Raw genomic sequence first — 16006 nt, forward strand, 5'->3', positions numbered from 1 at the left:
GGGCTGTGCCCAGCGGGTCATGGTGAATGGAGTGAAGTCCAGCTGGCGACCAGTTTCAAGTGGTGTCCCCCAGGGGTCGGTACTGGGGCCCATCCTGTTTAATATTTTTATTGATGACCTAGATGAGGGGATTGAGTGTACCCTCAGCAAGTTTGCAGATGACACCAAGCTGGGAGGTGGTGTTGATCTGCCTGAGGGTAGGGCGGCCCTTCAGAGGGATTTAGACAGGCTGGACTGCTGGGCTGAGGTGAATGGGATGAGGTTCAACAAGGCCAAATGTCGGGTCCTGCACTTTGGCCACAATAACCCCATGCAGCATTATAGGCTTGGGGATGAGTGGCTGGATGACTGTGAAGAAGACAAGGACCTGGGGGTGTTGGTTCATGTTCAGCTGAGCATCAACCAACAGTGTGCCCAGGTGGCCAAGAGGGCCAATGGCATCCTGGCCTGCATTAGAAATAGTGTGGCCAGCGGGAGCAGGGAGGTGTGATCATCTCCCTCTACTCAGCACTGGTGAGGCCGCACCTCGAGTACTGTGTTCAGTTTTGGGCTCCTCACTACAGGAAAGATGTTGAGGTCCTGGAGCGTGTCCAGAGAAGGGCAATGAAACTGGTGAGGGGTCTGGAGCACAAGTCTTATGAGGAGCGGCTGAGGGAGCTGGGATTGTTCAGTCTTTAGAAGAGGAGGCTCAGGGGAGACCTCATTGCACTCTACAACCTCCTGAAGGGAGGTTGTGGTGAAGAGGGATTTGGCCTCTTCTCCCAGCCAATGAGCAAGACACGGGGTAATGGCTGCAAGTTGTATCAGAGAAGGTTTAGATTAGACGTAAGGAAGAACAACTTCTCTCAGAGAGTGGTCAGGCACTGGAATGGCCTGCCCACAGAGGTGCTGGAGTCGCTGTCCCTGGCAGTGTTGAATAGGCGTCTGGATGACGTGCTGCGTGATATGGTTTAGTGCCAGTGGTGGCACTGGTGATGAGGAGACGATTGGACTAGATGATCTTGTAGGTTGTTTCCAACCTTGTGATTCTAAGATTCTGTGATCTCATTTAAGGGCTGGCAGCCACAAGAGGAGGATCTGTACTTTAAAACAGACTCCTTAAAAAGTTTCTAGAGAGCCTGGATCCTCAGAAAGCTATTGTAAGCATCAGTAAGCTATTTCTTCTTTATTACTGAATTATGATCTCTGTCTTTCTTGGGTGATCTGAAAGTGGTTAAAGACAACTGCATCAACTGTCTTTTATCCTTACAATAAGAAAAGGATGAACATTCATAGAATCACAGAATGGCCAGGGTTGGAAGGGACCTCAAGGATCATCAATCTACAACCCCCTGCCACATGCAAGGCCACCAACCTCTCCATTTAGTACTAGATCAGGCTGCTCAGGGCCCTATCCAACCTGGCCTTGAACACCTCCAGGGATGGACAGGGCATCTACAACCTCTCTGGGCAGCTGTTCTAGCACCTCACCAGTCTCTCTGTAAAGAACTTCCCCCAATATCCAACCTGAATCTCCCCTCCCTCAACTTAAAAACATTTCCCCTTGTCCTGCTGTCATCAACCCTTTCAAAGAGTTGACTCCCCTCCTGTTCGTAGGCTCCCTTTAGGTATTGAAAGACTGCAATGAGGTCACCCTGCAGCCTTCTTTGGGTCCCTCACTACAAGAAAGACATTGAGGCCCTGGAATGTGTCCAGAGAAGGGCAACGAAACTGGTGAGGGGTCTGGAGCACAAGTCTGATGAGGAGTGGCTGAGGGAGCTGGGACGGCCAGAAGTTATACCAGAGGAGATTTAGGTTGGACATTAGGAGAAACTTTTTCTCTCAGAGGGTGGTCAGGCACTGGAATGGTCTGCCCAGGGAGGTGGTGGAGTTGCCGTCCCTGGCAGTGTTCAAGAGGCGCCTGGATGAGGAGCTACGAGATATGATTTAGTAGCTTGTGGTACTAATAGGAAAGGGAGGGTGGTTGGACTAGATGATCTTGCAGGTCGTTTCCAACCTTGTGATTCTGTGATTCTTTTCTCCAGGCTGAACAAGCCCAGCTCCCCCAGCCTGTCTTCGTAGGAGAGGTGCTCCATTTCCTTGATCATCTTTGTGGCCCTCCTCTGGACCCTCTCCAACAGCTCTCTGTCTTTCTTGTACTGGGGGCCCCACACTTGGACATGATACTGTAGATGTGGCCTCACAAGAGCAGAGTAGAGGGAGACAGTCACCTCCCTGTCCCTGCTGGCCACCCTTCTTCTGATGGAGCCCAGAATCTCGTTTGCTTTCCGAGTTGCAAGGGTGCACTGCTGGCTCATGTTATTTATCTATCAAGACCCCCCAGGTCCTTCTCCACAGGGCTGCTCTCAAGGACTGCTCCTTCCAGTCGGTATATATGCCTGGGATTCCTCCGGCCCAAGTGCAAAACTTTGCACTTTCCTGTGTTGAACCTCATCAGGTTCACCCAGCCTGTGGAGGTCCCTCTGAATGGCATCCCTTCCTTCAACTGTGTAGACCACACTGCTCAGCTTGGTGTAGTCAGCAAACTTGCTGAGGGTGCACTTGATTCCATTATTGATGTCACTGATAAAGATGTTAAAGAGCACTGGTCCCAAGACAGAGCCCTGGGGGACGCTGCTCGTTACCAGCCTCCACCTGGACATAGAGCCATTGATGACCACCCTCTGTCTGCAGCCTTTCAACCAGTTTCTTATCCATCAAGTGGTCCACCCATCAAACCCACGTTCCTTCAATTTGGAGATAAGGATGTGGTGGGGGACCATGTCAAAGGCCTTGCACAAGTCCAGGTAAATGACATTGGTCGCCTTTCCCTTGTCCACCAATGCTATCACTCCATCATAGAAGGCCACTAGATTGGTCAAGCGTGACCTTCCCCTGGTGAAGCTGTGCTGGCTGTCTCGGATCACACGCTCATTCCTCATGTGATCAAGCATGTCATCCAGGAGGATCTGTTCCAACATTGTTTCTGGAGGTACGATACCAATAGTTTGCACTAGTGTAGAAAATATTCTTTAACTGAAATCAAGTAGGCTATGGCAAAGAAATCATGACACAGTCTACAAAAAATGATATTTTTCACCTGAGACACTGTTATTATTTTTAAGTCCAAAAGGGTTTTTGGGAGGGAGAAACAAAATAAACAGTTCAATACAATACTGAACAGACTTGATTTACTTACAATGTACTAACAATTTATATTAGAGTGCATTTTTTTTATTTTGTTAAGTTCTGTTTTACTGTGGTTGCTCAACACTAGCTGCAAGGAGCAAAGACTATAGATTGATGTGTTTTTCTGAAAGTAGATTATTTTAGATTTTACTGCTCAAGCATGTGTGTTACATATTGGTACATACTGCTCAGTCTGCTGCCATGGGAAAGCTATTCTAAAGTATCTCAGCATCAGAAACAGTAACAGTTAAGTTGCAGTAACTCTTAAAGCACTTGAATTAAGTTCAACAAAAGGATAGCTGTTCACAGTATGTCACGTGCACAACTGAAGAGGGTGGAATATTATTACGGGAAACATATTTTCTGTATGTGTAATGAAATTAAGTGTTCAAAAAGAAGATTATGAAGATGTACCTTGTCCATAATGCCCATTGCCTTGATTTTTGCAGATTCACTACCCAACTCACTTAGTTGATGTTTTCCCAGTAGCAATTCTTGTGGAATCTCATCATCATCACCTTAAACAATAAAAAAAAAATAATCCACAATCATATTTCTAATAAGAACTCAAAGAAACAAGTGTTTATAGCCAACATGAAAAAGTAATTACAATTAAACCTGTCAAAAAAACTGATTTTTCCGAGCATGTAATAAAGACTGATAATGATTTCTGGGTGTTAAAAACAATTGTACTTGCTCAAAAAGACTGATCACATGCTCTGAAATATCACAGTCTAACATCAGGTCTCCATGTGTGAAAGTCATGAACTGGTAATAGTTTTGTCATGGTCCTATGATTTTTGTTATCATTATTCCACATCATAACATCATGTAGTGTACTAGGAGTTGATGAGTTAGTGCTGCAGTGCATGTATTGTTGATATTCCTGGTCTCTTGGTCTCAAGAGAAGAATAAACTACAACTCCTAGAAGACTTCATTTTTGTTTTCCTTTTGGAGGGAAAGATAAAAACTGACTAGGAGTCATGAGTGCTTCTTTGCTCTCTATGCTCCCTGGTATTCTTGCCTACAACATTAGAGTAAGGACTTTGGTTTCAGAAACTCTCATTTTATTTGATTTATTAGCTTCAGTTCCAATCATATTGTGTTATCTTATATTTTGCTATTATATTTAGTAAACTAAGGGTTGTGTTTTTTTTTTTCCCCTTAGGAAAACAGCAATGAACTCATCTAGGCCCATCTCCCTATCTTTTTCCCCCTCCCTCCCCCTTTTTCCCTGGGCCCGAGTCCACGGGTCCCTTCTTTTTCCCCTTTTGTTATAGAACTAAGCCAAGCCAGGCTGAACTATGACAATTTTTAATTTAGAAAACCTATTTGTTGTAGCTTCTGCAATACCACTCTTATTTCAGTAAAACAAATCTTAACTTACTGTAGTTCTAATTTTCAAGTTCAAATCTGGGGCAGAATAATAGATGAAAAACACATATGATGTCCTAGAATAAACTATGTTCTAATCACACACACAAAAAAAAACCAAACAAAAACTAAAAACCCATGGCATTACTAGACACAGAAAGAACCAATGATTACAGTGTTTCACTTTTAAATTCAAGAGTGTAGCCATGATTTAAAAACAATAGTGCTTTGTTTACTATGTTCCTTCCCTGGTTCTAGGTTCTAATACCATGACCAAGATGGTAAGAAAAAAAATACAAATGTTCTGTTAACTGTTTCAATTGAAAGTCATCTTGGTCACAGAATGGCCAGGGTTGGAAGGGACCTCAAGGGTCATGAATCTCCTACCCCCCTGCCACATGCAGGGCCACCAACCTTCACGTTTAATGCTAAACCAGGGCCCCATTCAACCTGGCCTTGAACACCTCCAAGGACAAGGCATCCACAACCTCTCTGGGCAGCCTGTTCCAGTACCTCACCACTCTCTGGGTGAAGAATTTCCCCCTGATGTCTGACCTAAATCTGCCCTCCCTCAGCTTAAAACCATTTCCCCTTATCCTATGCATATCAGCCCTTTCGAAGAATTGATTCCCCTCCCCTCTGTAGGCTCCCTTTAGGTACTGAAGGCTGCAATGAGGTCACCCTGCAGCCTTCTTTTCTCCAGGCTGAACAAGCCCAGCTCCCTCAGCCTGTGCTCATAGGGGAGGTGCTCCAGTCCCCTGATCATCCCAGTGGCCCTCCTCTGGACCCTCTCCAACAGCTCCCTGTTTTTTTTGTACTGCGGGCTCCACACTTGGACACAGTATTCCAGATGGGACCTTACAAGAGCAGAGTAGAGGGGGACAATCACCTCCCTGTCCCTGCTGGCCACCCCTCTTTTGATGGACCCCAGGATACCGTTTGCCCTCCGAGCTGCAAGAGCACACTGTTGGCTCATATTAAGATTTTCATAGAATCATAGAATCATAGAATCACCAAGGTTGGAAAAGACTTAAAAGATCATGCAGTCCAACCGTTCGCCTATTACCAATAGCTCCCACTAAACCATGTCCCTCAACACAAAATCTAAATGTTCCTTGAACACCCCCAGGCTCGGTGACTCCACCACCTCCCTGGGCATCCATTCCAGTGCCTGACCACCCTTTCTGAAAAGTAATACTTCCTCATGTCCAGCCTGAATCTCCCCTGCCGTAGCTTGAAGCCATTCCCTCTGGTCCTATCACTAATGACACGATAGAAGAGGCCGACCCCCAGCTCACTAGAGCCTCCCTTCAGGAAGTTATAGAGAGCAATGAGGTCCCCCCTGAGCCTCCTCTTCTCCAGGCTGAACATTCCCAGCTCCTTCAGCCTCTCCTCATATGGCCTGTGTTCCAGACCCCTCACCAGCTTTGTTGCCCTCCTTTGAACACGTTCCAGGGCCTCAATATCTTTCTTGCAGAGAGGGGCACAAAACTGGACACAGTATTTTCATCTATCAAGACCCCCAGGTCCTTCTCCACAGGGCTGCTCTCAAGGACTGCTCCTTCCAGTCGGTATATATGCCTGGGATTCCTCCGGCCCAAGTGCAAAACTTTGCACTTTCCCGTGTTGAACCTCATCAGGTTCACCCGGGCCCACCTTTCTAGCCTCTTGAGGTCCCTCTGAATGGCATCCCTTCCTTCAACTGTGTAGACCACACTGCTCAGCTTGGTGTCATCAGCGAACTTGCTGAGTGCACTTGAGTCCTACATCGATGTCATTGATAAAGATGTTGAAGAGCACCGGTCCCAAGGCAGACCCCTGGGAGATGCCGCTCGTTACCAGCCTCCACCTGGACACAGAGCCATTGATGACTACCCTCTGTCTGCAGCCTTTCAACCAGTTTCTTTTCCATCGGGTGGTCCACCATCAAATCCACATCCCTCCAATTTGGAGATAAGGATGTGGTGGGGGACCATGTCAAAGGCCTTGCTCAAGTCCAGGTAAATGACATCGGTCGCCTTTCCCTTATCCACCAATGCCATCACTCCATCATAGAAGGCCACCAGATTGGTTAAGCTTGACCTTCCTCTGATGAAGCTGTGCTGACTGTCATGGATGACACTCCCATCCCTCATGTGGTCGAGCATGTCATCCAGGATGATCTGTTCCATGATCTTTCGAGGCACAGAGGTGAGACTCATCGGCCTGTAGTTCCCATGGTCCTCCTTGCTCCCTTTCTGGTAAATGGGAGTGATGTGACCTTTCCTCCAGTCATCTGGGACCTCGCCTGACAGCCACGACTTTTCAAAAATGATGGAGAGTGGCTCGGCAACCACCTCAGCCAGCTCCTTCAGAACCCTGGGATGCACGCCATCCGGCCCCATACTTATACACATTCAGTCTCATGAGGCGGTCTCGGACCTGCTCTGTCCTCACAGCGGGGGGGGATTTGTCGCTCCGGTCCCCACCTAGAGGTTTAGGGATGCAGGGCTCAGGAACGTGGTCAACCTGAATTACTTCGACAAATGCTAGTCTGGCTGATTTGGTGGTGAAAGGAATCACAGAATCACACAGAATCACAGAATTGTAGGGGTTGGAAGGGACATCCAGAGATCATCAAGTCCAACCCCCCTGCCAAAGCAGATTCCCTACACCAGGTTGCAGGTAGGCATCCAGGCAGGTCTTGAACATCTCCAGAGAAGGAGACTCCACCACCTCCCTGGGCAGCCTGTTCCAGTGCTCCGTCACCCTCACTGTAAAGAAGTTCTTGCGCACATTTGTGCGGAACTTCCTATGCTGCAGTTTCCGGCCGTTTCCCCTTGTCCTGTCTCCACTCACCACTGAAAAGAGTCTGGCCTTGCCATTCTGCCCCCTACACCTTAGATATTTATAGACCTGGATCAGGTCCCCTCTCAGTCTTCTTTTCTCAAGGCTGAACAGACCCAGTTCACTCCGCCTTTCTTCATAGGGGAGATGCTCCAGGCCCTTCACCATCCTTGTGGCCCTCTGCTGGACTCTTTCCAAGAGATCCCTGTCTTTTTTGTACTGGGGAGCCCAGAACTGGACGCAGTACTCCAGATGAGGCCTTACCAGGGCAGAGTAGAGGGGGAGGATCACCTCCCTTGACCTGCTGGCCATGCTCTTTTTAATGCATCCCAGAATGCCATTGGCCTTCTTGGCCACAAGGGCACACTGCTGGGAATAAGGAGTACACAAATTAAGTGTCTCGGTCATAAGAGCATAAAAACTCTGCTCCTTGAATTTAATAATCAGAGTCAGAGACTGCATGCAGCAGACACACTCCAGTACACTATTATTTCTGACTTATGACCTGTTCAGATTCTGCAGAGAGGAGGAAGAGAAGTCATCCTTCTCTAGCATCAAGTGAGACTGTAAAGGTATAGGCTCACACTACTCGAGGTAGATCCAATATAAACACAACATACCTTAGCAAGTATCATAGGCAATTCAGTCAGAAAGAAAGAAGCCTGAAAATACTGAGAAGCAATTTTTTTTGTGCGTTTCCTGTGTTTGTAATTGGGGGAAGCATTTTGAAAATTTCTGAAATATTACCGAAAGCTGTGAAGTCCAAGTCTTCCAGATTTTCCAGAATATTCTCTATTGAAGCAGAAAACCTTTTAAAAGTTGAAGAGTCCAACATTTCTGGTGGGGGAGAAAAAAAAAAAAAAAAGTATATATAATTATTTTATATAGAATACAGGATATACAAAGTGAAAAAAATAAGTCTTCTAAAATTACCTTCAGGTGTTAGTTTAGGTTCATAAGCTTTTCTTTTCTTTTGTTTTTCTTTTTTCTTCATTTTTCGAGCCACTAATTAAGAGAATAAATGAAACAAATGATTTTTCAAAGGGAAATAAATTCTTATTTACTTTTTTAATGCTTGTTTTGAATACTGCATGAAAAGCTGTTTATTTTGAAGTGTTCAACTTAACCTTTAAAAATCCTTTAGCATTACGAAAGAAAGTGAAATATTTATAATGATCAGTTACCCTCACTGAGGCTAGGAGGAGGAGAATAATCATCCATATCAGAGTCATCAGGACTTCGATTACGGTAACGGCCACTACCAGAAGTCCTTCTTCCTTCATGATAATGACCACTTCTCCTGTGGTCACCAGAACTTCTTCTGTCATGTTCTTCATACTCCCAAGCTTCATCTCTATCTTTCTTATATCTTTTTCGAGAAGCTAGAAATGAAATCCATTTTCATTTTAAGTATTAAAATTCAATTTAATAACTCAAAATCATCCATTTACAAGTTAAACATTAGCATATAAATATTCCATAAAACAAGTGAACACTAAAACCATTTTATAAAATTCTGTTATAGCATTATTCTCACAATTAATTTCCTTCAATTACATGAAAACCATGAAAAAAAAAAATGCCATAGACACTAGCAAAAAAAATTAAAATAGGAATGTTAAGGGCACGTGTCCTTTTAAACAAAAGTTACTGGAACAAATCAAAGTAATTGTCATCCTTTCCTTTCATGAGAAAACACTGAGATTTCTTCAGTTCTCAACTGTGACTATTAATAGCCATCCATGTAATAATTCAGCCTTCACTTTGCCCATATAACACCTCAAGTTCCAAAGAAAAGTAGCAATCTAGCTGCCTAAAGACTAACCATTTTGCTAAGACATTGAGAAACTTGTCTTGAAATATATATTGCAGGTAATTTGGTGCAAAGGAGGCACAATTCTGGGCTCAACAGTGATTATATATCACTGAAGGTTATTATAACCAGTTTTCACTCAAGACCAGTAAGCACAGGAGAAACAAATGTTGAAGAAACTGGGATAAGTGTTCTCTACAGAAACACAGATTAGGTGGAAATTAGATATTGGGGGGGGGGGAAGAGAAAAAAACTCTTATTTTCAGATAATCCTGTACATCTTCAAGGGGATAGAATGCTGTCATGGTTCTATGTTTTTTTGTTTTGTTTTGTTTTTATTTTGGGTTTCAGTATTTCACATCAAAACATCATGTAGTGTACGGGGCATTAAAGTGTCACTGCCCCAATCCCAGGTACCTATCCCTGTACATTACTGAAGTCACGGGATCTGGTCCTTCCGGGTGGGGGGGGCACGCTCTTGCTGCCTGGCAGTGGGTGCTGGAGGGTGCTTTCCTAGCTGTTCCAAGCTTTTCAGGTTTGAATCGGTCCCGGGAACTCTCTCTCTCTCTCATCTTGTCTGATTTATTAATCTCAATTTCAATTAAATTGTATTACACTTTATTATCTTGTATTCCAATATTATAGTAAAATAAGTTTTCCTCCATAGATTGCTGCCGCTGCTCTTTTCCTCCCTTCCTTCCTTCCCATTTTTTGTGGGACAGAGGTGGGGGGGGAGAGCAGAGGCCTGTTGCCCCTGTCACGGACATAGATTGATCTAGTCAACTCCGTGATAAATGCTAAGGTAAAACATGTAGAGGCTATGCAGGAGGACAAAGTAACATAGAAGCAAAGAATGGTTTGGATTGGAAGGGACCTTTAAGATCATCTAGCCCCAATCTTCCTACTACAGGTAGGGACACCTCCCTCTAGACCACATTGCTCAAAGCCCTATCCAGCCTGGCCTCAAATGCTTCCAGAGAGGGGGCATTCACAACCTCAGCAGACAACCTGTTCCAGTGTCTAACCACCGTCACAGTAAAGAATTTCTTCCTAATACCTAGTCCAAATTTACCCTCTTCCAGTTTAAAACCATTTCCCCTCATCCTGTCACTACATGCCTGTCATGGTTCTATGTTTTTTTTGTTTTTGGGCTTCAGTATTCCACATCAAAACATCATGAAGTGTACGGGGTATTAAAGTGTCACTGCCCCAATCCCAGGTACCTATCCCTGTACATTACAGAAGTCACGGGATCTGGCCCTTCCGGGTGGGGGGGGCGCTCTCTTGCTGCCTTGCAGTGGGTGCTGGAGGGTGCTTTCCTAGTCGTTCCAAGCTTTGCAGGTTTGAATCGGTCCCGGGAACTCTCTCTCTCATCTTGTCTGATTTATTAATCTCAATTTCAATTAAATTGAATTATATTGTGTCATCTTGTATTCCGATAGTATAGTAAAATAAGTTTTCCTCCATAGATTGTTGCTGCTGTACTTTTCCTCCCTTCCTTCCTTCCCATTTTTGTGGGACTGGGGTGGGGGGGGAGGGCAGAGGCCTGTTGCCCCTGTCACGGACATAGATTGATCTGATCAACTCCGTGACAGATTTTTGGCGCCCAACGTGGGGCACGATACTTTTTAGCTTTTAGAACGAATCTCTTTTTCTCTCTGTTCTTAGAGAGCTTCGTTAAGGAGCATGATCAGTAGTTCAGGTTTCTGTGCTGGAAAACCTGACCTTGAAAGATTAGGCGTACTGCCAGTGTTCTGGGATATTTGTAAACTTTGAGCACTGCTTAGTCTGGGTAGTGCCTTTTTTTCTTTTTTTTTGCCATCCTCTTGTTAGCTTCAATTCATTAACCCCTTTTTAGCAGGCTCCACGGATGAACCCACTCGTTATCCTGGGGGTGCTGGGTAAAGGATTAAAAGCAATGGTGTTACTCACAACCTACTGGCCAATAATCCATCTCAAACTTGTGTGTTGTCGAACTGCATTCATATATAACTACCTAAGGGCACTGATGGAGACACCTATGTTTTACCTACTTGCAATGTGGTATGATTTGAACTTTGACATCTACATCCCCGAAGGAATGGCTAATTTCACAAACAACTACATCCCAAATGGAATAGCTAATCTTACAAACAACACGATGTTCAGACCAGTCTCCAGGTTTTCTTCTCGGTTTGTCAAACATTTTTTGAATACTGAATTAATACTCATGTTGGTGTGCATGTCATCAATTTTCCTGAATGTATTCCCATGCATTCATAATAAGGGGAAGGAGTCTCCTCCAAAACCAGAGAATGATGACAGGCAGGGAATATGGAGAGGTTTAGGAAAGGTCTTAGAAGCATGGGGACCCGCAGTGTCATGGGATTTCACTCTTGAACACCTATGGGATCCTGAGAAACTAAGCCAGTATTTGAATCAGGGACAATGCGGCATACATAAATCAAAGGAGGTACAACTGATTTGGGGTTTGGCTTGTGCTTACCGTGCCCTATATAATACCATTCTGGAGAGAGAGAGTTTCCAAGCTGAGGTTCAAGCCAAAGGGGAAAATCCCCAAGTCAAATCTAATCAATCACAGGAGACACCAGTAACAATACCAGTTGCTCCTGTGGAGGGCAAGAAATGGAAACGAGTGTCTTCGCGTCTTGAACGAAAAAGAGAAGAAGAGGAGGAGGAGAAGGTGGAGGAAGATCCAGGCGAGGGGCCCTCCTCAGAACCACCACCCTCGCGAAAGGCAAAAGGGAAAACTAAGAGACATGCAGAAAAGAGTGATGAAGAGGAAGTCTCTATTACTACTCGCCGGCCTCTAAAGATGACTGAAATCCAAGGTTCAAGAAAGGAGTTTACACGGCACCCGAATGAAACTCTTGTTTCCTGGTTGGTTCGCTGTTGGGACAGTGGGGCCCATAGCTTGTCTCTGGATGGTAATGAAGCTCGCCAACCAGGCACCATTGCCAAAGATCCAGCTATTGATAGAGGAAATAGTCGGTGTTCAGATGAGGCTACCACCCTCTGGGAACGAGCGTTAATAGCTGTGAAGGAAAAGTATCCCTCCAAAAGCGGCTTGAAGATTGCGATGAAAGAACGGGATACAGTTGAAAAGGGTATCCAGTATTTGAGGGAAATAGGCGTGGCGGAAATGTTGTATGACCCTAACTTTGTTCCTAATCACCCACGCCAAGACCGCGACCCTGAAAAAGCGATATGAGATATGGCAGAAACTCGTTACAACAGCACCGGATAAATATGCCGCTACACTAATGTCAGTGTGTGACAGATTTAACGAACAACAGAGAACGCCCTTCGTTCATGAATTAATTCTTATGCTCCAAAACTATGAACAATTGCTGTCCCCAATTCATGCTGCTGTTGCTGCTACCTCAAAAATGACGGAGCAAGTGTACCAACTGATTAACCGTGACAAACCTGTAGCAGTATCAGAGACGCTTGATGAAGATCAGCATCATCAAATGAGTCTAGCGAAGGAGGTGAAGGAGATGATGACATTTATGCGAGCCCACCTAACTAAAGACAATGAACCTTCCTTCTCACGTGCACCATCAAAAATCTCAGCTGTTAGAGGCAGACGTTCTCCGGCTCGAGTAAGGGATAATACACCGCAAATTGTCGTATGCTATTACCTACGCGACCATGGAGAAGACATGGGGAAGTGGCACGGTCAACCTACTCCTGTACTACGAGCCCGGGTGAAAGAATTACAAAGCAGATCAACCACCAGTGCAGTTGCTCCAGTTACCACAGGTAATGAATACAGGGGCCCTGCCCTCAGTCAGGGGGGGGAAAGGGATAATAGAGTATATTGGACTGTGCGGAGTCGATGGCCTGGCACATCAGAACCACTGAAATATAAGGCACTGGTGGACACTGGTGCACAGTGCACTCTGATGCCCTCGAGTCACGAAGGGACAGAATCAATCCATATTTCTGGAGTGACCGGGGGCTCTCAAGAATTGACTGTGTTGGAGGCTGAGATAAGCCTCACTGGTAAGGACTGGCAAAAACATCCTATTGTGATGGGCCCAGGGGCTCCATGTACTCTAGGTATTGATTATCTCAGAAGGGGGCATTTCAAGGATCCTAAGGGGTATCAATGGGCCTTTGGAATAGCTGCTGTGGACACAGACAACATTAAGCAGCTGTCTGTTTTGCCTGGCCTGTCAGAAGATCCATCTGTTGTGGGGCTGCTGCAAGTAAAAGAGCAACAGGTACCGATTGCCACAAAAACGGTGCACAGGCGTCAGTACCACACCAACAGGGATTCTTTGCTCCCCATTCATAAGTTGATTCGTCAACTAGAGAGCCAGGGAGTGATCAGCAAAACTCACTCGCCTTTTAACAGCCCCATATGGCCAGTGCGTAAAGCCAGTGGAGAATGGAGGCTGACGGTGGACTACCGTGGCCTGAATGAAGTCACACTCCCACTGAGTGCTGCTGTGCCGGACATGAGAGAACTCCAGTATGAACTGGAGTCAAAAGCGGCCAAATGGTAAGCCACCATTGACATTGCTAATGCCTTATTATCAGTAATTCCATGTACATGTATATAGACGTGTGTAAAGTATTTTAATCGTTATTTGTTTGTGTATGTGTATATAAAGCATGATGTTATGATGTAGTATAAGGGGTGTAATATCATAGTTTTGTGATTTTTCGGTTTTCAGTATTCCACATCATAACATCATGCAATGCTCTGGGAGTTTGAGTGTTAGTCCTCCATGTCCAGGTATCTATCCCTTTAAGTCACAGGATCTGGCCCTTCATGGTTGGGCAGTCTGTCACTGCCTGGCAGTGGGTGTTGGAGCATGCTTTCTTAGCCATTCCAAGCTTTTCAGGTATGCCTCTGTCTCAGGCTCTCTCTCTCCCTCATTTTATTTTATTAGTCTCAATATCGTTTCAGTTAAATTTTATTATATTGTCTTATCTTGTATTCCAATATCACAGTTAGTAAACTAAAGTTTTCCTCCATAGATTGTTGCTGCTTTCTTTTTTTTTTTTTTTATTTTTATTTTTTTCCCTTCCTTCCTTCCCATTTTGTTGGGCTGGGGAGTGGGGGAGGGCAGGGGCCTATTGTTGCCCGCCTGTCATGGGCATAGATTCATCTTTTTAACTCTGTGACATGACCCCAGCTACTTCTCCATAAGAGAACTTACTTCCAGTATCACTTTCCATCAGAAATTTAAATTGACTATTTTATCAGTGCTGCATGACAAAACAGAATGCATTACACTTGTATTGACTCTGCAAGGCAAGTAAGATGAACATGAGTATAACTACTCATAATTAGACATTGCTCTATGGATTTTACCCAAAGTACACAAAATTGACATAAAATGTAAACCTAATATTATTTTTTTCAAATATTACTGAATTTTACACATCAATAAGGAGTATCTGTGTTAAAAAACATGCTATTTCCTTGAGTTCTGACATTTAAACAATAACACACTTGAGCACTTGTATAAAGATTTTATCCATTTTTTAATTTTTTCATCATTTAATGGACTGAGAAACTTAAATGCAATCAGTTCCTTTTGTTAGAGTTCAATTTTAGACAAATGAATTCTGAAATAGACACATGGAACAATACAAATATATTCAGTGTATTCGTCAGATTTTTTTTTTAATCTCGATTATTTTTTCCTTACTTTTCTTCAGTATCCTTTAAGAAATATTATAATTCATTTTTTAATCTTATGTCCTCACCTACTGTTTATAATAATGGCCAGATCTCATGACTGGATATAATGAACTATGAGTACCTTTAAAGCATGTAACAAATGTCCAAGTTTTTCTTAATTTGCATTATTTCATATTTAACTATTTCAATAGCCAATGTGACTGATAGCTAGATTGAAGTCTCACTGAAATTTCTGACAATCCTCTGTGCTACAACCATCTTAAGTAGTTTTGCTTCACTTCTTTTATTTCCCTGTTCCAGATAATTAACACAATAAGCAGGTAATATTATATGGCAAAAAGAAAACACTGTATCCTGAGTAAGCAAATAATTCTTTGCCATAGTCAGGTCTGATTACAAGTTACCTTGGAGATTTTGTATTCATGGTCAAGGCAATATTTTTCAATTATATTTTTTAAGGAAAAATCAAACCAAAGGGACATTCTTCTTCTTTGATAAAGATCAGAGGCATCACGATTACTTTTTTTTTTTTGTGTGTTCATAGTCACTACTTATTTCTTGGAGGAGAAATTGAAATGCATTAAAAAGCAGGACAACCAACCAAATCTTTCTCTTTTGGAGCCTAAGAAACAAAATACGTTTTACAGAAGTTCCATAAGATGTTCATACAAGCAAAATGCCTTCTCAGGTTAACACTAACAGGTACTTCTGCTGTAGCTCTACATAGGTGAAGCAGTTAAGATGCTACTTGGACTGAATTGATTCACTTCCCTTTAATCAAGTTTCTTTTCAGTGTTGGCTAAATCTCCATACTTACAAACTAATTATGCTCTTAAGTAGTAGCAAATTCCCTTAAGTTACAAGCACATACAAAAACTATCAGATCACGCAGCAAAATTTTAAACTACAAACTTCCTCTCTTCTGTTCAGATCCCTTAATTCAAGTCTAGTAAGTGATGATTTGAGAACCCATCAGAACTAATTCCCATTTTTCCACATCGTACCAGGGAAACAGTAGAAGAAGTTGAGCTACAAATTGACCTAAAGTAGTTATTCTTTTAGAAGGAAGAAAATGTTTTTGGCCAAGCAGTTGTCTGGACAGCAAACTTGTTTTCATGTGTTTTAGGCTAGCCAACTTCTCAAAAATAATTAACTAAAAATA

At 43.6% G+C, this 16006-nt stretch overlaps 2 protein-coding genes across 9 annotated transcripts in view; one reads left to right on the forward strand and one right to left on the reverse strand.

Annotated features, from left to right (window-relative positions):
• LOC125686405 (uncharacterized) overlaps positions 1-16006 on the forward strand; it is a 354680-nt gene that overhangs the window by 107887 nt on the left and 230787 nt on the right. The window lies entirely within an intron of this gene.
• Positions 1-16006, reverse strand: part of LOC125686395 (nipped-B-like protein) — a 254045-nt gene that overhangs the window by 45260 nt on the left and 192779 nt on the right. For all 6 annotated transcript variants that reach the window (XM_048930315.1, XM_048930314.1, XM_048930317.1 and 3 more), the window contains 4 exons: positions 8554-8751; positions 8303-8374; positions 8117-8206; positions 3583-3686 (listed from right to left, as the gene is read on the reverse strand). In XM_048930315.1, the coding sequence (XP_048786272.1) occupies positions 3583-3686; positions 8117-8206; positions 8303-8374; positions 8554-8751 (464 nt within the window). The remainder of the gene's footprint in view (positions 1-3582; positions 3687-8116; positions 8207-8302; positions 8375-8553; positions 8752-16006) is intronic.

This window comes from Lagopus muta, chromosome W (assembly GCF_023343835.1).
Source record: "Lagopus muta isolate bLagMut1 chromosome W, bLagMut1 primary, whole genome shotgun sequence".
NCBI lineage: Eukaryota > Metazoa > Chordata > Aves > Galliformes > Phasianidae > Lagopus > Lagopus muta.